Source organism: Nicotiana tabacum, chromosome 14 (genome assembly GCF_000715075.1).
Source record: "Nicotiana tabacum cultivar K326 chromosome 14, ASM71507v2, whole genome shotgun sequence".
NCBI lineage: Eukaryota > Viridiplantae > Streptophyta > Magnoliopsida > Solanales > Solanaceae > Nicotiana > Nicotiana tabacum.
Window position 1 is genome coordinate 35,108,373 of NC_134093.1, and position 23,465 is coordinate 35,131,837.

Below are 23,465 nucleotides of genomic sequence, written 5' to 3' on the forward strand. Positions count from 1 at the left end.
TGTCCAAAATAATGGTGTAATTTATTGTTGGATCATCAAACAAGGTCTGAAAAAACAAGTGCCAGTTATCCATCTATTCATTAATGCATGTACAAAAATTAATCTATTCTCCATTTGTGTTTTTCTTTCTCTATTTTAATGAATTACATTAGAAGGGTCATTTGGTAATGAAAGTAAAACCTTTTGAAGATTCAATTGGAAACAAAAATTACAGTTGGATGTGAAGCTTGTAGTAGTTGTAAACCTCCAGATTTTTGGACCGATTAACTTCATTGTGTTATAGCCTCTTTTGCTTCACTCTGTGTGACCTTGGCTAAATCTTCAGGATCACGAGTTGGTAGACCAATAACCACGTTGTGACAGCGGCCACATAGCAAAGGATGCTCAGCAAATGAACCTACTTGAGGTGAATAATTCCAGCATCTGTCGCATTTTGAGCCATCTGCACGGGATACGCCAATCCAGATTTTGTTCCCTTCTTCGATGAGGTACTCTCCGTTGTACTGAACATCTTTAATCCTTTCATCTTCCAAGGAGTTGAGAATCTCCACCTGCAGAAAGTGCAAGAACGTACTCGTATAATGTATCAAATCAAGAAAATCATAAAATCATGTGCTCAAAGAAACTCTTTTTGCATTAAGTTCTCAAACATAACTTCATCAAGTAAACACAACATTTCGATTATGAAGTCCAAGAATTCGTAGACAGAGACCATAATATTCAAGTGGAACTATTGCCACAAGTGTGTAAACAGAGTTCAGCTAAAAAGATGACCAATACTCATTGCAAGTGTGACCAAATATTTTTTTGAAGAACTTCAGGGGCAAATCAAAGTAGGTTTTCAAGAGGATTTGAATTACTTTGTTTCAAGCTCAAGTGAGCTCGGCAACAACATAGCAACTAAAAGAGGGGAAAAGCTGGTGCTCGTAGAGACATGGAAATTGACGCATTTATACCATGGCCTATAGAGCCTTGAGCATCAGTCATAACTATAGTTGAAACGAGACCGCAGTATACCTGAGATGTTATAAATATGCGATTTAGAGCATCTGCATCATTTGTAGGTTTGCACATTTTGTTTAGTCTCTCAGCCAGGCTTTCATTAGAACAGTAGAGATACACCTTGGCCTCTAAGCTGGAGCCGATCAATTTTCCATTTCGAGCTACTTCCAATGCTTTGTTAACTTCCGTCCTTAGCTGGTCATAGTTGTTCAAATTGCCATCATCAGATAACGATTAATAAAATAAGCCGAGAAAAGGAAAAGACGGAACCTCCGAACGAACAGCAATTCAATAGAAAGTAAAATAGGCTCTGTTTGGCATAAAGAAAGATGCCACAAATAGTTTAAGTTATTAAACAAAAAGACATCTGATGCAATAGACTATTATTTCGCAGCCCTCAAATTATTAAAGCTACCAAAGGGGTGTGGAATTCTTATATGGAGTGCATCATAGAAATATAGAGATCAGCCGCCTTTGAGCTTACTTAAGATGCTGGTAGCTAGACTGGAATACTAGGCCAATCTTAAGTTTAAACAACTGGTACCCGATTGAAAGAATGGGCCAAACTATGTGGCGTTATCTGTATCAAAATGTCTTCGCATAGAAATTGAGAAGCTTTAGTCAATATCCCAGTACTCTAAGGGGCAAGGATAAGAGGAAAATATCACATTGCAAGGAGTCCTAAGCCAATGATGTTTTACACCTATACTCTTCCTTTTTTTCTGAAAACTCCTAGTCATCCTATATACGAGGGATGAAGAAAAAACCTATATTTGAGGGAGATGAGTACATGAATAACATCAATTTGCAAGGCATTCTAACCCTGTTTAACTCCCTAGTCATCATTAATTTCTCATCTTTGTCTCAGATGTAGAACAGTTACCTCAAGTATTTTTCCCCAAAAATCAACTTCTTCCTCTGAAAAGGAAAGGTGTTCTGCATCTAGTTCAGGCCACCTTGACTCGAAAACGAATTTGGCAACATGCCCATCTTCAGTGGTATGCTGGAAAGGAAGATGCTGCCAGACATCCTCAGCCAAATGAGGTAAGATGGGAGCAATTATCCTTCCGATTGAAAGCAAATGGGCTTCAAGGACTGTTTGACAACTCCTCCTTGTAAAACTTGTACTGCCCCTGAAAATAACAATTTACATTAGCATCTAACTAATCTTTCAATGCGAGCTGTTAATGAATTCAGCTACAGAAGCTGAAGCCTGGATTCAAAGGTCACCTACAATATCTAATACAAAGAGAATAGCAGAAGCATCAATGTAAAACAAAGAGCAAGGCACTGAATCCCCACATGAAGTCAATTTTTAGAAGATCTGTCAAAACTCATATACAGAGGACATAAAACCCTAGATCAACAACTCATATATGGGATATGAAACCTGTCACCGAAAATGATGACTTGAAGCCAAGAATTGAAGACTCAGAATACCAACTTTCTAAGAGAAGTAGCTTGGATCTCAAGTTTGATACAAAGACTCTTAGTAGAAACATGTTCCTACCATCAAACTTCACTTTTCACATAAGATAAACTTATCAACCTGAGGTACTTACCGAGACATTCTACAGAAGCTGAAGCCTGGATTCAAAGGTCACCTACAATATCTAATACAAAGAGAATAGCAGAAGCATCAATGTAAAACAAAGAGCAAGGCACTGAATCCCCACATGAAGTCAATTTTTAGAAGATCTGTCAAAACTCATATACAGAGGACATAAAACCCTAGATCAACAACTCATATATGGGATATGAAACCTGTCACCGAAATGATGACTTGAAGCCAAGAATTGAAGACTCAGAATACCAACTTTCTAAGAGAAGTAGCTTGGATCTCAAGTTTGATACAAAGACTCTTAGTAGAAACATGTTCCTACCATCAAACTTCACTTTTCACATAAGATAAACTTATCAACCTGAGGTACTTATCGAGACATTCTACAGAAGTATTTGATTGTTAAATAAGTTAGCATGCCATATAAAATTGAGTCAAAACCTACTAGGAGAAAGATAAACTGGAACAACAAGGTTCTCTTGCTTTTTCTAAAGCCCATAATCAACATGTTAGGCTTCCAGAATGAGGATAAGAATACAAATCTAAGGAGCAAAGAGCCCAAACGAATTGTCCTCCATCTATACAAGAGTCCAAGACGTGACATTGATATGTTTCATGGTATTCCATAAATTGTGATTACTGTATTTTGATGAATCGTTCAAGATTCAGTTCAGAATCGCAGTCATTTATTTGATCGAATAGAGGATTTAGAGTCACAAACCTAACAACAAAACAAACAAGAAAGTTCATTTTAACCGAGATATCAGCAGCAGAAATTTTTGCAGCTTTCGCGCTTGTGAAAAGAGGGTAATTTGGCTTCCATTCAGCTTAATGGAAAGTGACACTTCTACTCCAACTTTTGACACTTCCATTGGAAAAGAAAGCAAGCAAAATGATTTCAATTTTGAGGAATAATTTGGTCCGCCACAGCAGCAGCTCTAAGCAACCCGAATCGTACCCTTCCTCAACTCCCTGCTTCTCCTCCGTAATCCTACCTCCAACTCCAGTCGACCAAGAATGTCCATCCACTGCTACCCCTTCCTTGTAGCCTCACCTGCAATCCTGGCTCCCTGCCCCAACAGGTGCCTTATCCCCATCGCCTCTACTGCAGTTTTTCTCCTTCCTTCCCTCCCTACAGTCTCCCATATTTTGAGCCTCCATTATCTACAGTCTAGCGTAATAACGGATGATTACTGCTTACTCTAAGATTCCTTACTACTGTAGAATTCTATTTTGTAGTTACTGATCTTTAGGAATTTGTTGTAACTCTCTCCTCCTATTTAGGATCTTTTCTGATAGGTATTATCTTTTTCAAGTTTATCTTGTTGCTGCATCTGCTGTACATATCTGTATAAATGGTCTGCCATACAATCAAATAACATCGCAGTATTTTTCATCTTCTACTTTCTTATCTTTTATGGTATCAGAGCGACACTAAACTCCCACGACTCGATCCTCTATTTTTTTTCCGCTTACTAGCCCAACCACTCAAATGGCCGCCAATATTTCTGTGGCCAATGCTGATAGAGTCAACAACGCCATTACTATTGTCCAATTCAATCCCCTTACGCAACTGCCCATAAAATTAACTGGCAGTCACAATTTCTCCCCGTGGAAAGCTCAAGTTTCAATGCTTATGTGTGGTCACAATCTCTATGGGCATCTCGATGGCTCCATCCCTGCCCCTACATGCACCATCTCTCAAAACAATCAAGATGTGGATAACCCTACATTTGTTCCCTGGTATCGCCAAGATCAGTTAATTCAAAATGCTATCTTGGCCTCTGTTAATCCTACACTTGCCCCTACTGTTGCTGTTGCAATCTCCGCCAAAGCTGCCTGGGATGCTTTGCATACTGCATATGCGAACAAATCTCAAACAAGAATTTTCAGCTTGCGAGATAGATTGGCTCGCCTCACTAAAGACTCTCGTCCGGTCACCGATTATCTTCATCAAGTTCGATCGATCTGTGATGAACTTGCAACTGCTGGTGCCCCTGTATCAAACACCGAACTCATTGTTAAAATACTCAGTAGACTCGGATCTGAATTTCGCGAACTCTCTGCTGACATTCGTGCTCGGGATTCTACAATTTCCTATGAAGAGCTTTATGAAAAGCTTCTGGATCATGAGCTTTTCCTAAAGCACGAGGAAGACAAGAAGCCATTGTCAACACCTATTACCGCTTCTGTAGCACAAAAGACTACACCAACTCCTCCTCGTCAGGGTAATAATCCTAACTCCAGCAATCGCCGTCCAGGTCCGAATGCACCTGCCAACAATCAGCAATGGCAAGCACAACCATGGCGCCCACGAAGAAACAACCAGCAGCAGATCTTATTGGTATCGTTTTCTTCTGATTCTTTTTCTTCTTTCCAAAACTTGTATGAGAAGTACCCAAATACAGCTCATTTTGATTGCAATTGAATGGGTTTATTAGGTAAGGAGCCAAAATTCCACTTCTGGATAAATCTACAAACCAAATTGCAGGTTCGATAAGGAGCCAAAATTCCACTTCTGGATAAATCTACAAGCCAAATTGCAGGTTCAATAAAGGCCACCATCAGAAGTACCTCATACAAGAGGGTTCAAAACTGCAAAGCAATCCTTATAACTATTAATTACTATATCGCTCTTTTAATAGCAGCAATTCAGTACTCACTGCCTAAGGTAGCATTATGTCTTGCTTTGTTTTATATTCTTTTAACTATTTTTTAAAATTTTCTCAGGACTTGAAACACTATACAAGCTTGGGAAGAGAATAAAAAAGTGAAGAGTATGTAGAGATACAACATGTATTACCCAACATAAAGCCGATCCTTCGCAACATCGAGATAGAAGTTTGAAAGGTCAACTATCACAAAGCGCTGAATCACCTGCAGGGATAATGAATAATAATTACACAAAAAAGGATGCCTTCCATTAAAGGGATAAAACTAGTAAAGTATCAAAAGAACTGTCCATCAGTTGATAATTAAATTCATCTCAAAACAAACATTTTCATGAAATTAAACTTTCAACTGCAAGAAGCCGGAAATTAACTGAAAATATTTAATATATCCATCTCATGGAAAATACTAAAGGGCTCTTTATAATCTTCTTATCGACATTATAGTATTACTACACGGTGTCACAGATTAGGGATCTAATAACCTTTTAACGTGGAGTTTATGCCAGTATGATTCTTGATTAAGAATATCGTTTTGCTTTATTACACTTGAGGGGATTGAAACAAATTTTTTTCTCTCCCTCCTTTGCTCACCTCCCATCCATCCAAGTGTTTTGTTAACTTCTAATACCATCAATTTGACAAGATGGCACCAAGACCAAGAGAAGACATCATAACTGTACTTGCATAAATAGGTTGATTGTGTGCACAAGCATAGCTAACACCTTCCATATCAATATTTTGTCAAATTAGAAGTAAATTAAATATTACTCCCTCCGAATTTATGTGACACTCTTTCCTTTTTAATCAGTCCTAAAAAAGAATGACACCTTTCTATATTTAGTAATAACTTAACTTTAAATTTTCTAGTTTACCTTTAATGAGATGATTTAAAGCCACACAAATATCTATGACTTGTTTTTTGCTACAAATTTCAGAAGTCTTTCTTTTCTCTTAAACATAGTGCCCAGTCAAACACCAACACATAAATTGGGACGGAGGGAGTAGCATTTCTCTATGCGATACAGATGCACTTGGCAACTCCTAGCTGTATTACAAATTCCAGCTTTAAAGGTTCTGATGAAATCCTCTCCATACTGCCAGAACCAATTTCACCACAAGCTCGTCTTTCCATTGAACTTCGACGTATCAGATCACGTGATTATTTCACTTAACTTCGGAATATATTGGACTCCTAGAAGCGTATCAGCCATGTCTGACTAAGAGAAAAAAATGTGCAATTTGTCACTGGTAGCAAATACTTTTCAAGGAAAACTGGAGGCTGTAGATGCCAGAACTACGATAGTACGATTCAGATGTTACATTATCACTCATGCACAGAATTAAGATAACTCACACCTGAAAGATGCAAAACAAACAACTCCTTTTATTCACTATCCCTTGAAGTTTCGAAAGAGTTATACCTATTTTTTTAAATACAGACATAATAGAGATTAAAGAGAAATTGAAGTAGAATCACACAAGTAGAATCAGATGTTTCAATCACACACACACACATAGTGGCCACTTTATAGCAGCTAAACATCCTCCCTCTTTTTTACACTAGGCCCTTGACACTGCTGCAATTAAACTTCCAGCGAAAAGGATTTGTTGCTCTCATGCCTACCTTCTCAGCTAGAAAGATCTGATCATGACGAGCTTCCTCACTGTGGTAGAACAGAATAAACTAAGTTGCTGGAAGGTGTACATTCCTTTAGTGTATCATGGAACGTTTCTTCCAGAAATCCCCCTCAACCTAACCTTATCATTCCAAGCCAGGCTATTAGGTCACCTTCCATTGGAATTATTCAAAGCTCTTCTTATTTTAGAAGGGCCTTGAATGATTGGGAATTGGAGAGGGTTGTGGATTTCTTTAATATCTTGGAACAATTCCAAGGTCTTGGAGAAACTGAAGATAAACTCTGTTGGAACCTTTGCAGGAGTGGGAATTTTACGGTCAAATCCGCGTATACTTTAATTGCTGCTTCAAACCAACAGTTAGAACAATGGCCCTGGAGGTATATTTGGAAAGTAAAGGCACCTTTCAAGGTGGTATGCTTTTCATGGTTAGTTGCAAGAAAGGCTTGTCTAACCCAAGAGAACTTGAGAAGAAGAGGTTTTCAGCTATGCTCTAGATGCCTATTATGTGGTACAGCTATAGAAACTAATAGCCATTTGTTTCTTCATTGTCCTTTTACTGACCATCTGTGGCAACTCTTTCTTAATATTGTGGGCCTTAAATGGAGCATGCCAACTAACACTTGTGATCTGTTGAAGTGTTGGAATTACAATGAGGGTATAGTGAGACAGAAGAAATGGTGGCGATTGGTTCCTGCTTGCATATGGTGACAGTCTGGAAGGAGAGAAATTTAAGAACTTTTGAAGACAGAAGCAATTCTTTACAGAACATCAAGATAAGTGTTTACTTTTGTTTCATTTCTGGTGTAAAGAAATGAGAATTAGGGTTGTAGGTTAGGGGGTAGTTGAGCATTTTTCCAGCTAGTCTGATAGAGTTTGGTCTAGGTCTGCTAGCGGTTGTTATTCATCACACGATTTTTATTTCCATAATTTATTTTTCAATTTTATTATTGACATACTTATTGCCCTTCCACTTATTTGTTGTCTCTTACGGTGCTGATTCTATTGGTCTAGTTTCTATGTTGTTACAGATCTTTTGTCTCTGAGCCGAGGGTCTCCTGGAAACAGCCTCTCTACCCCGGGTAGGGGTAAGGTCTGCGTACACTCTACCCTCCCCAGACCCCACTAGTGGGATTACTACTGGATTGACGATGATGTCTGGTGTAAAGAAAGTTGTGTAGAGGAGACAGAATCTTTAGTAGACCTGATAGGTGCACTGTAATCTTAGGTTGTCATAGCTGGTTTTTGTTTTCCTTGTAAATATGGCTTGGCACTTCCCTAGTGCTGTTTTATTTATTAATATACATGTTACCATTATCAAAAAAAATTATTCAAAGCTCTTCTGTTTCAGAAATGATCCTTACTAGCACTGGATAAGAATCCATCCACTCCCTCTTTATTTTGCAGAATAACCACCGATAACGCTGTTGGCAAGACAAAACTGAATCCTAACAAGTTGCTGGCTTTTATCAGCCGCTCATAGAAATACACCTTCACAGGTGAAATTCAATACCAGCCCGCATATGTTGGATCGTTTGGACAGAAAGAAAGTTGCTTTGAAGATAGTGCTAACTCTTTCCAAAAGATTAAGTTTATTGTATAGTATTGTTTTACTTTTGGTGTAGAAAGGAATTATAAATGAGGATGAATCACTGTTAGAATTCATGGAATCCTTACATGAAATTTAGGGAATATTTTTGCTTTTTGCTTTTTGCTTTTTACGCCTTCATTGAATATTAGTCATTTTATTCAACAGAATTGATGTGTTATGTTCCCTATCGTCAATCCTAAGGACCTTGGATATTGGCCTCAAATTTTTCTTCTGTATTACCTTCTTTTTTTCTTCTGAATAAATATTTTCCTCCATACTTCTTGTGCTAAGCCTAAATCCTTTTCCCAAAATATCATTCAAGCAGCCAGAACTCTTCAACTAGCTTCTGTTCTCCTAATTACCAAGTACAACTGCAGCAAGTTGACTGCCCCTAGAGAACCGTAGATTTAAGATTGAAACTTTGGGCAGAACTAGTGATCCAACACCTTGACTTCGAGGTGTGACTGGTGCCGAAATGGTGTTTTTTTTTTACTGACAGGGTTTATATGCTTAAATAAAGAATATCTGATTTAGTTTCTAGTTTCTTCAGATTTTCCCCAACTATCAAGTAAAACTAGAACAAGTACATCAGGTTTTAATCTTCTGAAAACTTCATTGATTTGTCACTGGTGACAGAAATGGAGTTTATATCCTTAAACTCCACTGCTACAGTGCCACTTCTACCTTACCACTTAGCTCATGTTGACACACATATACGATGCAACTGATCTGCTAATTGTGGTTATAGATCTCATCTCCTGACGAACTGAGAGAAATGTACGTAGCCATACCATGACTAAGATCCTCCCCCTCTTTTAGTTAAAAGAAATTGTGAAGCTCCTCTTTTCCTTCAATGATATGCACTCTTACTATCTTCAATCAAACAATTGCCCTTTTCCGTATAAGCAAAGTTTTAGAGTCGTCACATTTCAGGAACTTGAAACATCAACTAAAGAAAACATACCTGAAATATTTTGAAAAACTGATAACCTTCATAGCTCTCTCTGATGTTGTTCACAACATTAGCAAGCTGGAATAACGCATACTGATCAATCACAGGAAGATCACTATACGGGACTGCACAATCAGCCTGCAGAAAGCAAATTTCAGATAACGACTTCACGTCAAAACTACCAATGTTAAGTTATGAACATCTAATTCAAGAAAACTAATAAACTCATCAACTTTAACAAGTAACAAATAATACTCAGTTCAAGAGTCGAGCATAAGAGGGATCTATAAAACGGACTGCACATGCTCTAGGTGTTTATGTGTGATAGAGAGAGTAAAAAGAGCTTAGCAGAAAAAGAAGATGATGCTGCATAAGTGATCAGAGCATGCAAGAAGATTCTTATTTTGGAAATAGCCTTGATTGAGATTGTTAAACCTACTTTCCAATCGTGGAGATTTGCTAGAAGGAATCGAAGTGTTCCTCGCAATTTCCGGTATATGTCAGACATTTGACGAAGGACTTGAGGTCCAATCAACACGTCGCCGGTATAATCTACACTTGAAACCCAAAGCCTTAAAACATCAGCACTATATGGAGGACTTTCCTGTCAAAGATACAGCAGAAACGTCATTTCTTGTCAAGAGCAGGTGTGAAGTGCACACTAATTGCAATAAATCGGCAACATACCTTGTGGTTTTTCCCTCCTTCAATCACCATCCTTGGATCAACAACATTGCCCAAAGATTTGCTCATTTTCAACCCCCTTTCATCCAGTACAAATCCATGTGTAATAACACCACGATAAGGTGCCATGCCTGCAATTATGACATATGATGAGAATTACTATAAGGCAAAACCTCGAAGAGCCAAAATCTAAAATTTAGACTATAAGAATGAAACCACTAATTACTGCCTTGTAGTAAGAGCCCCTACTAATGATTTTGCAGCAAAAACAGTTTTGCTTCTTTTGGATCATCCCTCATTGTCTCCAATGTCCAGGAATTTTTCCAAATCCCTTATCCTCTTCCAGAATATAACTTACCACTGTTTAAGGAGAATAAGATGGTACACTGTAGGAGTTGCAGAGAGAGAGAGAGAGAGATCTATATGAATAATAGCAGATAGTAGAGGACTATAGTTATGGTTTCAGATGTAGAAACATTGAACAGCCATAAAGCCCAAAAAGGAGGTCAAGGGGGTCGACTAATTCCCCGGGAAGTTACCCCTGTTTCTTTCCCTACTTCTTGTAGCCAAGCTTGATATTTCCTGGGAGAAAGAGACTAACAAAAGATTTTTTTTTTCTTTTATAAGATAAAGATTTAAGATTCTCTAAACCTTAAGTGATATTACATAGGATGAAGAGGAGGACTACAAAATGCCCCTTACCTTTAGTGGCAATACTAGTTAGCAAGGAACTCTGGAACCAACCACGATGTTGATCTGTACCCTCAAGGTATAAATCTGCAGGGTAATTAAGGCTATCTCTTTTGTCCAGCACCGCAGACCATGAAGAACCTGAGTAAACAGCGGTTAACATTATAATCCTAGTGCTAAAGAAAAATTTACATTAGGGACTTCTCATGAAATATAGTGAAACCGGCACATTGATGAAGAGAGAAAATATCAGGGAAACAACACATAAGACACAAAAAAATAAAAAGAGAGAGAGAGAGAGAGAGAGAGAAGGATGTAAGAACGATATACTGAACACCCAAAAACTATAAATTTGATGCAGCAGGAAAAACTGAAATGCGAAAAATGTTAGTTTTGTAGTATTTCCGCTCATCTTAGGTTGTAAATAAGGAACCCTAACTTTCACCTCCGTTTCCAGTTGAATTAACCTATTAGAATTGTAAGGGGAAATGCAAATGCATGCATAAATGGACAGGAAGAGGATATAAGCTAAGGCACACTATGCTGGGACAATAATAAACAAAACTCCAAGCGAAGATGGATGCAGACAAAGTTCTGTTTATATTGTACTCAGCTCTTCCCAAAAAAAAAAAAAAATTGTCACTCATATAGACAATTTTTGAAAATTTCCTATTTCGGCAATATTAACCATCGTGGGTATGAAGATTGTCTTTAATCTTGTACGTTGTTCACATTTTGGAGCTTTAGTTGAAGTAGTCCTATAGGGTAGAAAAGAAAATGGAATCTAGCAAGGTGATCCATTCCTGCACCCAATATAGTTGGGAATATCACAAATGACCCAAAAAGGGAATGAGGACATTCAATTTGTTCGCATTATAGGCAGCTTTGTTGGCAAAGTGGTTAATAAGAATTCCGACTATCTCACTTGGTGATAACAGTTCATCACACTCTATTCGATTGTATCCGGCTCAAGAACCTTCTCTTCTTTGTCACCTTTGATTCAATTACCATCTTCACCAAGAATGGCATGGTCGTTGTTAAGTGTCCCACATTCAGTGAGAGCAAGAACCAGGAAGTAATTCCATAATGTTGAGAATTAGCTACAATTATTTTACTACTTGCCTTGATCAAGGTAAATTCGAAATTTGGAGGATAAGGTATTCTATTTGCCCGTTTAAGAAAAGAAGTTTTTAGTCACTTTAATTATGGGGTCCTACCAAACCCAGCTTCAGAAACTCAATCATAAAGAGGAGAAACTGACTAGTATTGCTGAATAGATGAAATTATTTTCAAAAACAACAAGAAGCAAAGGAGAAACCACCAAGACATATAGATTTTAGCCATGGCACCATAAAGTTTCAAGTAATCAATGATCAACATTTATCCCCAAAAAGGGAATTGTTGAGCTAGTTCAACAGGTACAGAGTACTGAAAGAAGCTATATCACCTGAGTCAAACCAAACATCCATCGTATCAGTCCCTTTTTCATAGTTTGATGCTTTATCACGATATTTCTCAGGAAGTAATTCCTCCACTGACATGTACCACCATGCATCGCTTCCTTTTTGCGAAATTATAGCTGCAAAATCATGATACAAAGTGAGAATGAACATCTGCATATTCCCAATGCAAACTAAAGATTTTAGTATTTAATAAGATTCATATGCAATGTAGTAGACAAGTTATTTATCACGCCCCAATTAAAATCCACATAACACAGAAGTACAAGAAATCACAACATAAAAGCTTTACATTTGATATGATCTACAGTTTCTTCATTCATCAGTGGTTCCTTTGATTCAACGTGGTAAAAGACTGGAATGGGGACTCCCCATGTCCTTTGGCGTGATATACACCAATCCGAGCGGCCAGATGTCATAGCAGAAATACGGTTTACTGCCTGGAGACAATTATATTATGCAGTTACAAAGCCACTAAAGGACCAGCTGCTATCTTTAAAGAATTTGAGAGCCAGAGTATTAACAAATACCTGAGTAGGAGTCCAAGTTACTTGGTTGATTGCATCCATTGCAGCATCACGAAATCCTTCTACTGATGCAAACCATTGTTCAGTAGCCCTGAATATTGTGGGCTTCTTTGTTCTCCAATCGTAAGGGTATTTGTGTTCTGCACAACATTTATTAGAAGAAAAGACTAGGATTACATTCAGAAGAAATATCACATTATTTAATGAATCACGGGAGACTTATAGTCTGTGGACATCTGGAATAGGCACTGAATCAGTAACCACTTACTGTATGGCTCTACCATGACCAGTGTCAGCTGTTCATCCAAGTAATCAATAACAGCAACATTGCCATTGCCAAGCACATCGAGCCCCCTAAATTGTCCAGCTTCTTCTGTAAATCTCCCAACATCGTCAACAGGGGAAACTATAGGCAAGCCGTATTTCAAGCCTGTTACATAATCTTCCTGTCCATGACCAGGTGCGGTATGAACTAATCCAGTTCCTGACTCTGTTGTAATGTAATCAACCCCAATGACAACAGGGCATTCCCGGCTATCTATAGGATGGGTGTACCTGAGAAAAATTGAAAGTGGGTTCCTGATGTAATAATGAACAATTCCTCTCTAGTAACAACTGTGAGGAACTCATGAACAACAGCATTCACAACTTGGTTATGGACCCACATGGATTATACTTACAACAATAACAACATACCCAACATTATCCTACACCGTGTGATCTGGGGAGGGTAGTGTGTACGCAGACCTTACCCCTACCTTGTGAGGAGAGAGAGGTTGTTTCCAATAGACCATCGGCTCAGGAAAGCATAAGCACCACATTAATAAAAATATAGACAAGAAGGGGCAGCACCGAAAAGCCATATAAAAGCAGAATAAAAACAATAAGATATTAAGGTGATCAACAACGAAAGAAAACAACGGTTAGTCATAAAAACCTACTACCAACAGAAAGCGAGACGGCGTGCCAATACTATTGTTATGAACACTCTAGACTACCTACCCTACTACCCTAACCTTCGACCTCCATACCTTCCTATCAAGGGTCATGTCCTCGGTTAGCTGAAGTTGCGCCATGTCTTGCCTAATCACCTCTCCCCCACCTCTTCTTTGGCATACCTCTACCTCTCTGTAAGCCCTCCAATGTCAACCTCTCACACCTCCTCATCGGGGCGTCTGTGCTCCTCCTCACACGACCAAACCACCTAAGCCGCGCTTCCCGCATCTTGTCCTCAATAGGGGCCAAACCCACTTTGTCGCGAATAACCTCATTCCTAATCCTATCTAACCTGGTGTGCCCGCACATCCATCTCAACATCCTCATCTCTGTTACCTTCTTCTTCTGGACATGAACGATCTTGACTGGCCAACACTCAGCCCCGTACAACATAGTCGGTCTGACAATCAGTGTATACCTTTAAGTTTCGGTGGCACCTTCTTGTCACACAAAACACCGGAAGCGAATCTTCATTTCATCCATCCGCGGCCAATACGATATGTGACATCTTCATATCAATCTCCTCATCCCCTGAATAATAGACCCAAGGTACTTAAAACTTCCTCTCCTAGGGATGACCAACGAGTCCAGCCTCGCCTCCCCTTCCCCTCCTTAAGTCTCACCACTGAACTTACACTCCAAGTATTCTGACAGCATAAACACATGAAAATCAGTGGAAATATACCATTTGAATTGTATTTGGCAGCACAAATAATAAGCTTGTGCAACCAGGCATACAAGTTCAACACTTCACCTGCAATTTTCAAGATCCGAACCCAGTACTGTTTTCTTCAAGGCAAGCTTCAAGCCCCATTTTGCTTCTAATGCTGATACAAGGTCCAGAGCTACAATAAGATATAGGCTTTTATCGCCCTTCAAGAAATTTCCAAGCCTCTTCTTTCCATCCCCAGGAGATGTAGAATCGTCTGTCGATGCTGAGCAAACTTCAACGACGGCATACTGAAGCTTACCATTTACTGCAACAGCTGCAAATCCCCGCAGTTATTATTAGACAATAATTGTACCTCAATATATTAATGGAAATGGAAAAAATGAATTTCCATACCACGACTTAATGAGCATTGACTACAGAAAAACCTAGCAAAATTTCGCATGATAACAGAGTAGCAGCACTTATATTTTGTTGAGGCAACAGGCTGTGGTCAATAAATTCAATTCTATAACAAAAAAAGAACTCCACTTGAAAAGGGAAGTATCTTTAGCATGTCATACAAACCCGAAATGCTTCTGAAACTTGAGAATAAATCAAGCATCGGTTACTTAAGTCTTACACAGACACAAATTTATCTAGTTCTTAAATCTGCTTCTCTCAAAAAGGATGGAAAAAGGATGCAGCATAAAGATGGACAAAAAACACGCACAAACCCAGTAAATTCGGCAAAAGATACTCCCCCAGGAACCAGATTCCTCAAAATCAGAGCAACAACGGAAATTTAAGTGAAGAATTCAATCTCATTAAGCAATGGATATGACACAGTTGTGATAAAATGGAACTTGGATCTAACTCTTTTTTTTTTTATAGATTTGGACCTTGGGTCTAACTCAACCCCAAAACATAGCTATGAAAAGAGAATTGCCTAAGATAATATAAGAAAACCACAACCCAATCCCTCAACCAATGTGGGACTTAAGACCCCCTTAACGCCCAGGACTGGAAAACTGGAGCATGGATAACACAACACAGGGGCTCAATATTGAGAAACACAACAACAGCCATCGAAGGGTTTGACTTTGATATCATGTGAAGGAATGGACCTTGGGCCTAACTCAACCCCAAATGTCAGCTCATGAGGGAACGATTGCCCAAAACCATATAAAGAGACCACATCCCATTCCAACCAATGTGGGACTTAACAAACAGTTATCGGCACATAACTGCATCAGCACCATTCTAGTGTTTGGTTGCTTACATGTAAGCTTTTCATAGACCGGCTATGTTGTGCAGCGCCAAAATATGCACGCTTATCTAGACAATATATTCCAGCTTATATTTAACCATTTCATGTCAATAGTGACAACTACGATATCTTTCACACAGAAATTTGATGGTCCAAGCAGGAAACTTAACTTGAAGCCATAGTTCCAATGAGTCTTATACAAGATGCAAAGTGGACATAACACCTTTCCTAATTTGGATTATTTACAGAAGGAAGAAAAAAAAAAAAAAAGGGGGGGGGGGGGGGTTACAAATTGTGATGATTCCATAAAACACCTTACCAGCATTAGCTGGTATTGTCCAAGGAGTCGTCGTCCAAATTGCCAAGCATAGATTGGGCAAGAATTCTTTCAATGAGTCACATGAAGCTGGTACATCAACTAGTCTGAAAATAGCGTACATGCTCTTTGACACATGCTCCTCATTATACTGCATATAAACTACATAGATGTTAGATAGAAACCATGTATATACATACAAATAAATATACAAATTAGAAAGAAACACACACACACACACACACACACACACATATATATATATATATATATATATATATGCATACTCAGGGGCGGCTCCAGGACATTTGAGGCCTAAGGCCAAAGTCAAATGTGAGGCTTAAGTATTTAAATTTTAAAAAAAACTTAAATGATATGTATGGAGTAAAATTAATAAAATACCAAATATCAAATAAAAACAATACTAGAAAGATATTACTCGATTACTGATTCAGGAAGTTTGAAGAATGAAGACTTTGAGTCCAAAATATCTAGTCTTTTTTTTTTTACTCCTCCCAAATTAGGAGGATTTATAGTGTTTCCACGCTTCCCCTCCAGCGTGACTCGAACCCAGCAAAATATCTAATTGTTGCTTGTCTACTTCAAAATTCTTGCTGTAAATTTTGAAAACTATACTATATTTTTTATAAAGTAATAGAAGTATAGAACTATTGGAATCTTAAAAATATTATTGAACACTTGAACTAATAAATATTTGGAGAAAGAAGGTGAAAAATAAAATTTTGGAGAAAAAAAATATTGGAGAAAGAATTCAAGAAGGTGAGCAAGAATAAAGAGAAAGGAAGAAGATATGTAGGTTGTGGAATATGAAGAGTAAGATTGAAACATTGGAAAAGGAGTAAAAAATGGAATTATTAAATCAACTCAAATTGAAACTTATTCATCTATCATTTTTAAGTAAGTCAAATTTTTACTTTATTTACTCTAAAATGTTTTCTTTCCATTTATATGAAAAACACAAAAGTACTACTACATATTATTTTTTTAAATACCTATAAAATATATATTATTTCTGAAAAATGGGACCCCTCAAAATTGGGGGCCTAAGGCACATGCCTTACCCACCATAGTGTTAGAGCCGGCCTTGTGCATACTCATACAACTATATAACTAGCAGATCAAAGTTACACTGTTCAACCTTTCCAGTAAATTATTTATGATATAGCATATATCAAATCAAAAAAAAAAAGGACAAAGAGAGAGAGGAGATGTTAACCACAGAAAACCTCTTCTAAAAAAATGAAATGGGAGATACAACAACATCATGACCCAGACTATGCTATTGCCCAGACAACTTATGAATTGTCACCCTCACTCTGCCAGAAAGTACGAGTCAAAGTCAAAAAGTAGTAGAACCCACGGCCTTGTAAATCATTCAAGTTTTACCAATCTCCCAGGTGGAATAGAGTATCACAGGGAAAGTAGGTCATCTTCGAAGAAAGCAGCAATAGAAGTCCACATACCTCCAGTTCAGCCTCTGCAAGTGCAGTTTGAGATGAGGGACTCCAATGAACTGGCTTCCTGCCTCTGTAGATAAAACCTTGAATAGCCATCTGGCCAAATACTTCAATCTAGTAGAGAAGCATAAAGCAGGAAAGGAGTTTTGTAAGACTAGTTTGACGGTATAATTATTGTTAACATAAAAAAAATACGCAGTTTACCTATCAAAGAGAAAAGCATTAGTGCTAGCTTTCATAACAAGGACAGAAATAGAGAAGGCACACAAAACATCTAGTACAAAAGCAAACCCACAAAAGCATTACCAATAAGAGCAGATCTATGCGAGATTCAGCAAAAGACAGAGAAGGAGCTAAAAGAATTGCTGTGAAGATACCTGAGCAGCCTCATATTCTGGATGAAGAGTTAGATAGTGTTGATCCCAGTCAGCCCATACTCCATAACGCTGCAACCATCTCAGACTCATAAATGTTAGCATTATGATAAAACAGAATAAACAAGAAAGGAAGAATAGAAGGACCATGATGAAAGAATATAGAATGGGAAGTAGTAAATTATAAACAACCTTAAATGATGCCATCTGACTCTGCACTGTTGATTTTGCAAATTTGGCTGCCTTGTTTCGCAATTTTAGCGGTGTAAGCTCTTTTCTGGCATCAGCGTCTAATGACTGTAACACTGAAGTTAAAAGAAGCTGTCATGCCACCAAAATAAAAATTAGGCGGCACAGATAGAAGAGAACAGCATAATAGTATGTTCTAAAGTTTTGGTCCCCTTATTCCATAATTTTTATCCACCATGTCAGACACTCGAGATAGTGTTAAATTTCCAAAACAAGTCTTGCCAAATAGTTAAGGAATAAGGTGGAGTTGCATGAGAATGATAGTCTCTAATCATTGGAACTGATTAAGAGAGAGAGAGAGAGAAGGAGAAAATGTGGAAAAAAAGAAATGTAGTATGTGGAGTTTCCACAGACAGCAATAATATCTATATTAGCCTCTATGCAAACGGATCCTACTTCATTAAAAAGAAGCTTGCCGCACATTCTCTAATCAGGAACCAAGGGGGAATAATCAATTTGATTATGGTTGTACTTAAGCATGCATGCTCTCAAGCCAATAATAGGTAACATTTCATCTCAAAAGACCAAGGAAATTGTCTCAAAGACTGGTTTTGATCAGGAAAGTAGCCAATCTGAAGTGCACATGATCTGTAGTTTTGAGTAATCCAGTGTAGTTAAATCAAAGGATCGAAAGTAGAAAGGAGAAATAGGCTAAGAACAACAAAGGTCAACCAAAGAATGATACACGGCCTTAAGTAAAGCTCTATCAAAAGAACAAGCTACCATCTCTGACTTATATTTGTAATTGGTCTGCCAATTTGGAAGTTCAGACTAGGTATTTTGCATCACAAATGGTTTACGCCAACAAATGTCTGCTTCTTAAGTATAACAACTCAAGTAGCGCAGTGGCAGAGAATTTTAACAAATAGATACTTCTTTAAGGACAAAGCCAACTTTGACAAGTACATTCCCCGTAAATATAGGTTACATCTGCTAACATAGTATAACCGTTAATCTAGACTTAAGCATAGGAATATTCAACAAACTTGACTGAAACTGCACAAGCAACGAAGTTTACCTTTTAACTCAATTGGTAAGCCGTGGCAATCCCAACCGGGAACATACTGAACTTTGAAGTTTTGAAGAAGCTGATAAAACAGAAGAACTGATTAGATATGGCAGGAATTCTTATGTTAATATACAGAAATGAATTACATGCAGGGGTAAAAGCCAGTTAACTCTAAGTTCTAGCATAATTTGTAAGTAGACATGATAAGTTCCAGGCACCAGAAATGCCTGGGAAGTAGTCTTTGTGAATCACTTGTAAACTTACAGTAGTCCTCCCTTGAGTTCGTGTGACAAATTTTAGGCAACATAGAACACAATATAAACCATACTGAACAATATTACAGCCAGCATAGCACTGAGACATGCTAAAATATTGAAGTAACATCATGTTAAAGCCTTATAGCTTTTGTTATTTTTCACTACAAATCTCACCTACCTGCTCGTGTTATGTGCTTAAGCTAACCAACATGGATGCAAAAGATCTTATCCAGATCTAGCAGATAAAAGCAGACGATGTTATACTAGAGCTCAACCTGTGTGGGCCCAAGTCATGTAATGATGAGTGAGAAGTAAAGGAAATCTTACGACAAACTATCAGACAACACCAGCGGCTGTATAAATTAGGCAAAGTTCAGCTAGTGAGGGTTAAAATTTACTAAGCCGGCTTGCGAGCTACATACACTCAGGTTAGTTGTGGCTCGACTTGACAAGTCTTTTTCAGGCTCCAATAAGGAAGCTGGCTGAGGTTGATCTCTCCAATACCCAATTTGTTAGTCAGCAACATGATTCTTTTTCATTTCTGGTGCTTACATTTAAGAAGATCTATGTTATTAACATCACATAATCCTATATTCTCTTCATTTTCCATTCTCTCTCTTCTTAGTCGTAACACATTTTTTATAAGGTAAAATAATTTTATTGATTTAGCGGAAAATTCCATATACAAGCAGTATACTAAAATGTAGAGAACAAACCTAAAATATAATATGATTGTCTACAGAAGTCACCCATTCATCTGTACTGTGAAACAATTTGAACATTCAACACAAAATCTTAAGGCTACAGCTGGAGTATAGTATTCTCTAACACCCTCCGGCACATGTAACCAGGTTTTAGGGTTTACACGTGGATTCGATTTTTCTTTCTTTCTTATGTTTTTTCCTTTTTTCTTTTTAAGTAGAGAGAGGAGGCTAAATAAAGTGGGCTTGGAATAGAGAGAGACAGATTAGGCTGAACAGGCTAATAAGTTGGCTTGGAGCAATGCTAGTGGCTCATTGGGCTGAACTGTGTGTGAGAGAGAAACCCTAAGCAACTCCATGGGCTGCGTTGAAAGAGAGAGGTCTAAAGCAATAGAAAATGAAGAGATAAAGCGGCTGGGAAAATGGGTTCACCAACTTTTAGCTCTGATACCATGTGAATCTGAGTGTTCAACCCAAAACATTAAGGGTATGGTGGAGTAGCACAGGACCATTTAAACCCCTTTGAATACCTTTACACAACCGATGACAGATAGGTGTAGCATTCTCTGACATATACAAACAGGGGATTACCCTTTGTCTCCTCGTTTTGCTATCAATCAACTCTATCCTTGATAAAATTATGAAAAATAAAAAGGTACCCTGTTGAATTAGTCGAGGTGCGCGCAAGCTGGTCCAGACACCACGGTTATAAAAAAAAAGAATAAAAAGAAAAGAATCATAGAGTTGAAGCTTTCATTATTTACATGGAAAAAACATCTGTGGTTGCTCTAGATATTTTTTTTGAGATGGTAACATGGTTGCTCTAGATATTTTTTGATTGATTTATAAAGCAGTTCTCTTCTGATACTGAAGAAGAATCACCCTTTATCTATAGCTAGAGCTACACAGTAACAACATATTTATGAAGGACTTATGTTTATCATAATAAAAAGAATAGAATTATCCTAATGATGAGGGTCGTTACTATCACAAAATGATCTAACTTAATGAAGAATTTCCATTGATGAATCTCAAAGTACCTCAAAAGAGCTTATGTAGCAGTAAGTGTTCCATGTTATCAGATCAAGACTTGAAAGCGAGTAACTTAAAGGCTCAGAGCTCTCAACAGATCACCTATAACCAAAAGTGGCAAATCAAATATGATCTACCCGAAGCAGCCACTGTTGGTACTCAAACCCTAATGTGCCAATCAAGAATTTACTCATATACACGCAACATGTTAATGTTCCTATCACCGCAAAGGCTAACCACCAAAGAGAACCAATGAACCATGTTGCTATTTAGTCCAATGCACATACATAAAATAATAATACTAACTAAGAAAGAGTAAGCTTACATGCCAACCTTATAACGATTAATAATGTCCTTCAAGATCTTATTTAAAGCATGTCCCATGTGTAAGTCACCATTAGCATAAGGAGGTCCATCATGCAGAACAAAGGTGCCCTATCAAGAAACTGTAAACATTAGTCAAAAGCAATTCTCATTAGTAGAGATACTTAAGTCAGTCTTCAAGCACTCACCCCACTGTTCCTCTCAACAACTCTTTTAAAAACCTGGTTGTCATCCCATATTTTCTGAAGTTCAGGTTCCCTGACTGTGGAATTTGCTCGCAAGCCAAAGGCAGTCTTTGGTAGATCAACTGTGTCCTTGTATTTCCCATCTTCCTGCTTAGTCCCTAGACAATATCAAGCAGGCCAGTCAGCTTACAACGCTGCATCTTGTCAGCAATGACCGTAGTGACTAGTAACTACAATAATCTCAGCTCATTTTTATACTCAAAAAAACATAATTTCCAGCAATATCGTATAAAAATCCCTACCTTCAGACCTTTTCTTGGCTGCCATTATCGGTCCGCGAGACCTCCTCTTCGTGGAGGGAAAAGAATCATCATTGGAATAGGTAGAGTAGCGGGTCATGTTCATAAGAGAGAAAACTCTAGCAGAAGAGCTGCTCCTTAAATTTAACAGGCTAACTGAAGTGGTTTCCCTGAGGGATGAGCAACTCTTTAATGACCAAAGCTGAGCAAACAAAAGACTCTACATCAGCCACCGGAAGCGTAAATGAAGATGCCACAACTAGAGGTGGCAAAATGACTAAAATAAAACAGTTATCCACCCATATTATCCATTTAAAAATGGGTTGGGTAATGAATTGTTTTAAAACGGATCGAATATGGATAAGAACCATATTATACACTTGGCAAATGGATAACTAATGGGTTTAACTTTTATATTTGTAAAACCTCAAATCGGGGTTACTCAAGTTTGGGAGACCAGGATTTCTCCAGAAAGTGATCATATTCAAGAAGTCATGGATAATATGGATATCCATATTATACGCCGGGTAACCTGTTTTTATCCGTATTAAATATGGGTCGAGTCGGATAATTTATACGTTTTTTTAATTACCCGTTTTTGACCCGCTCATATCCGAACCGACCCGCCCGTTTGCCACCCCTAGCCACAACATACAAAGAAATCAATTACACACAATGAATGTATGAGTGGCATTTTATCAAGCATCTGGCATGCAAACAATAATCAAGACTCTTCCCATAGAAAAGAAAAAATGAGTGAAGCAATAATCCAATATGCAGATACACACAATAAAGTGACACTCTAAATTGGTCCTTAATAAAAATTGAATCTTGACTGCATGAACTAAAAAAAAATAGTCAAATAATGACATTGATTGTACTCTTATTAACAAAAAAACTTGGGAAAGCAATGAAACCCATAAAAATTGCAACTTTAATTTATCAAGAAAACTCATAAATATAACCTTATAAGAAGAGGTTTGCATAGCCATTTTGGCTCTATTAAAAGGGTGGCTTCCGTTCATTTGAAAGTACAAAGCTTTTCTTTCTTCTGCTGCTTTGACTACAGAAGATGGAAAAGCTGTGTCACTGCTTTGTGGATAACTGAACTAGCCAACGAGCTCCCGTGTCTTAGCGTTTGCGATTTGGCCCTTAATTTCCAAAAAATTGTATTGGTGACTTTGCTCTTGGGACTTTTCTTGTAAAGAATTGCACCTCTAGCCCTTCTAGTTTATAGAAACGAGTCTTTGAGTACACAATTTTAAAAAATAACATAAATATTATATTAGATAGTGTACTTCAGTTTAAAATAATTATTAAATAAAAAAGCTTAAGTCGCTGAAAATGACAACGTTGATCCCATTTTAAGAAATAGTACCCCTCGAAAATCATCATATGCCTTATTGTGATTTCTAAGAACATCTATAGAAATATGTCACGTCCTTAGTCTTGAACTAAACGCACGTGCGGTACTTGACAACCTGCTCACGATCTTGCTATGTCAAGTCAGCCTAAAATAATACACTCAAGATCGCTAAGGGAATGTTATATA

At 37.8% G+C, this 23,465-nt stretch overlaps 1 protein-coding gene across 4 annotated transcripts; it reads right to left on the bottom strand.

Annotated features, from left to right (window-relative positions):
- LOC107805901 (isoleucine--tRNA ligase, chloroplastic/mitochondrial) lies at nucleotides 1–23,082 on the bottom strand. Of its 4 annotated transcripts, none has more exons than XR_012698614.1 (23): nucleotides 22,879–23,080; nucleotides 21,917–22,115; nucleotides 21,618–21,772; nucleotides 21,439–21,540; nucleotides 19,125–19,194; nucleotides 18,050–18,162; nucleotides 17,861–17,929; nucleotides 17,490–17,597; nucleotides 16,009–16,156; nucleotides 14,525–14,756; nucleotides 13,043–13,329; nucleotides 12,778–12,914; nucleotides 12,540–12,687; nucleotides 12,235–12,366; nucleotides 10,800–10,928; nucleotides 10,101–10,228; nucleotides 9,853–10,017; nucleotides 9,426–9,551; nucleotides 5,367–5,440; nucleotides 2,565–2,615; nucleotides 1,886–2,135; nucleotides 1,018–1,197; nucleotides 1–551 (listed from the first exon to the last, which is right to left on the bottom strand). XR_012698614.1 is itself a non-coding variant. In XM_075229486.1 (22 exons), the coding sequence occupies exons 1-22, from the start codon at nucleotides 22,936–22,938 to the stop codon at nucleotides 270–272; spliced, it is 3,294 nt and encodes a 1,097-aa protein (XP_075085587.1). In that variant the 5' UTR covers nucleotides 22,939–23,082; the 3' UTR covers nucleotides 1–269. The 4 variants fall into 4 exon arrangements, 2 of the variants coding, with proteins under 2 accessions (XP_075085587.1, XP_075085588.1); XR_012698613.1 differs by having other exon boundaries at nucleotides 2,565–5,091; XM_075229486.1 differs by lacking the exon at nucleotides 2,565–2,615 and having other exon boundaries at nucleotides 22,879–23,082.
- Nucleotides 23,083–23,465: the final 383 nt, after the last annotated feature.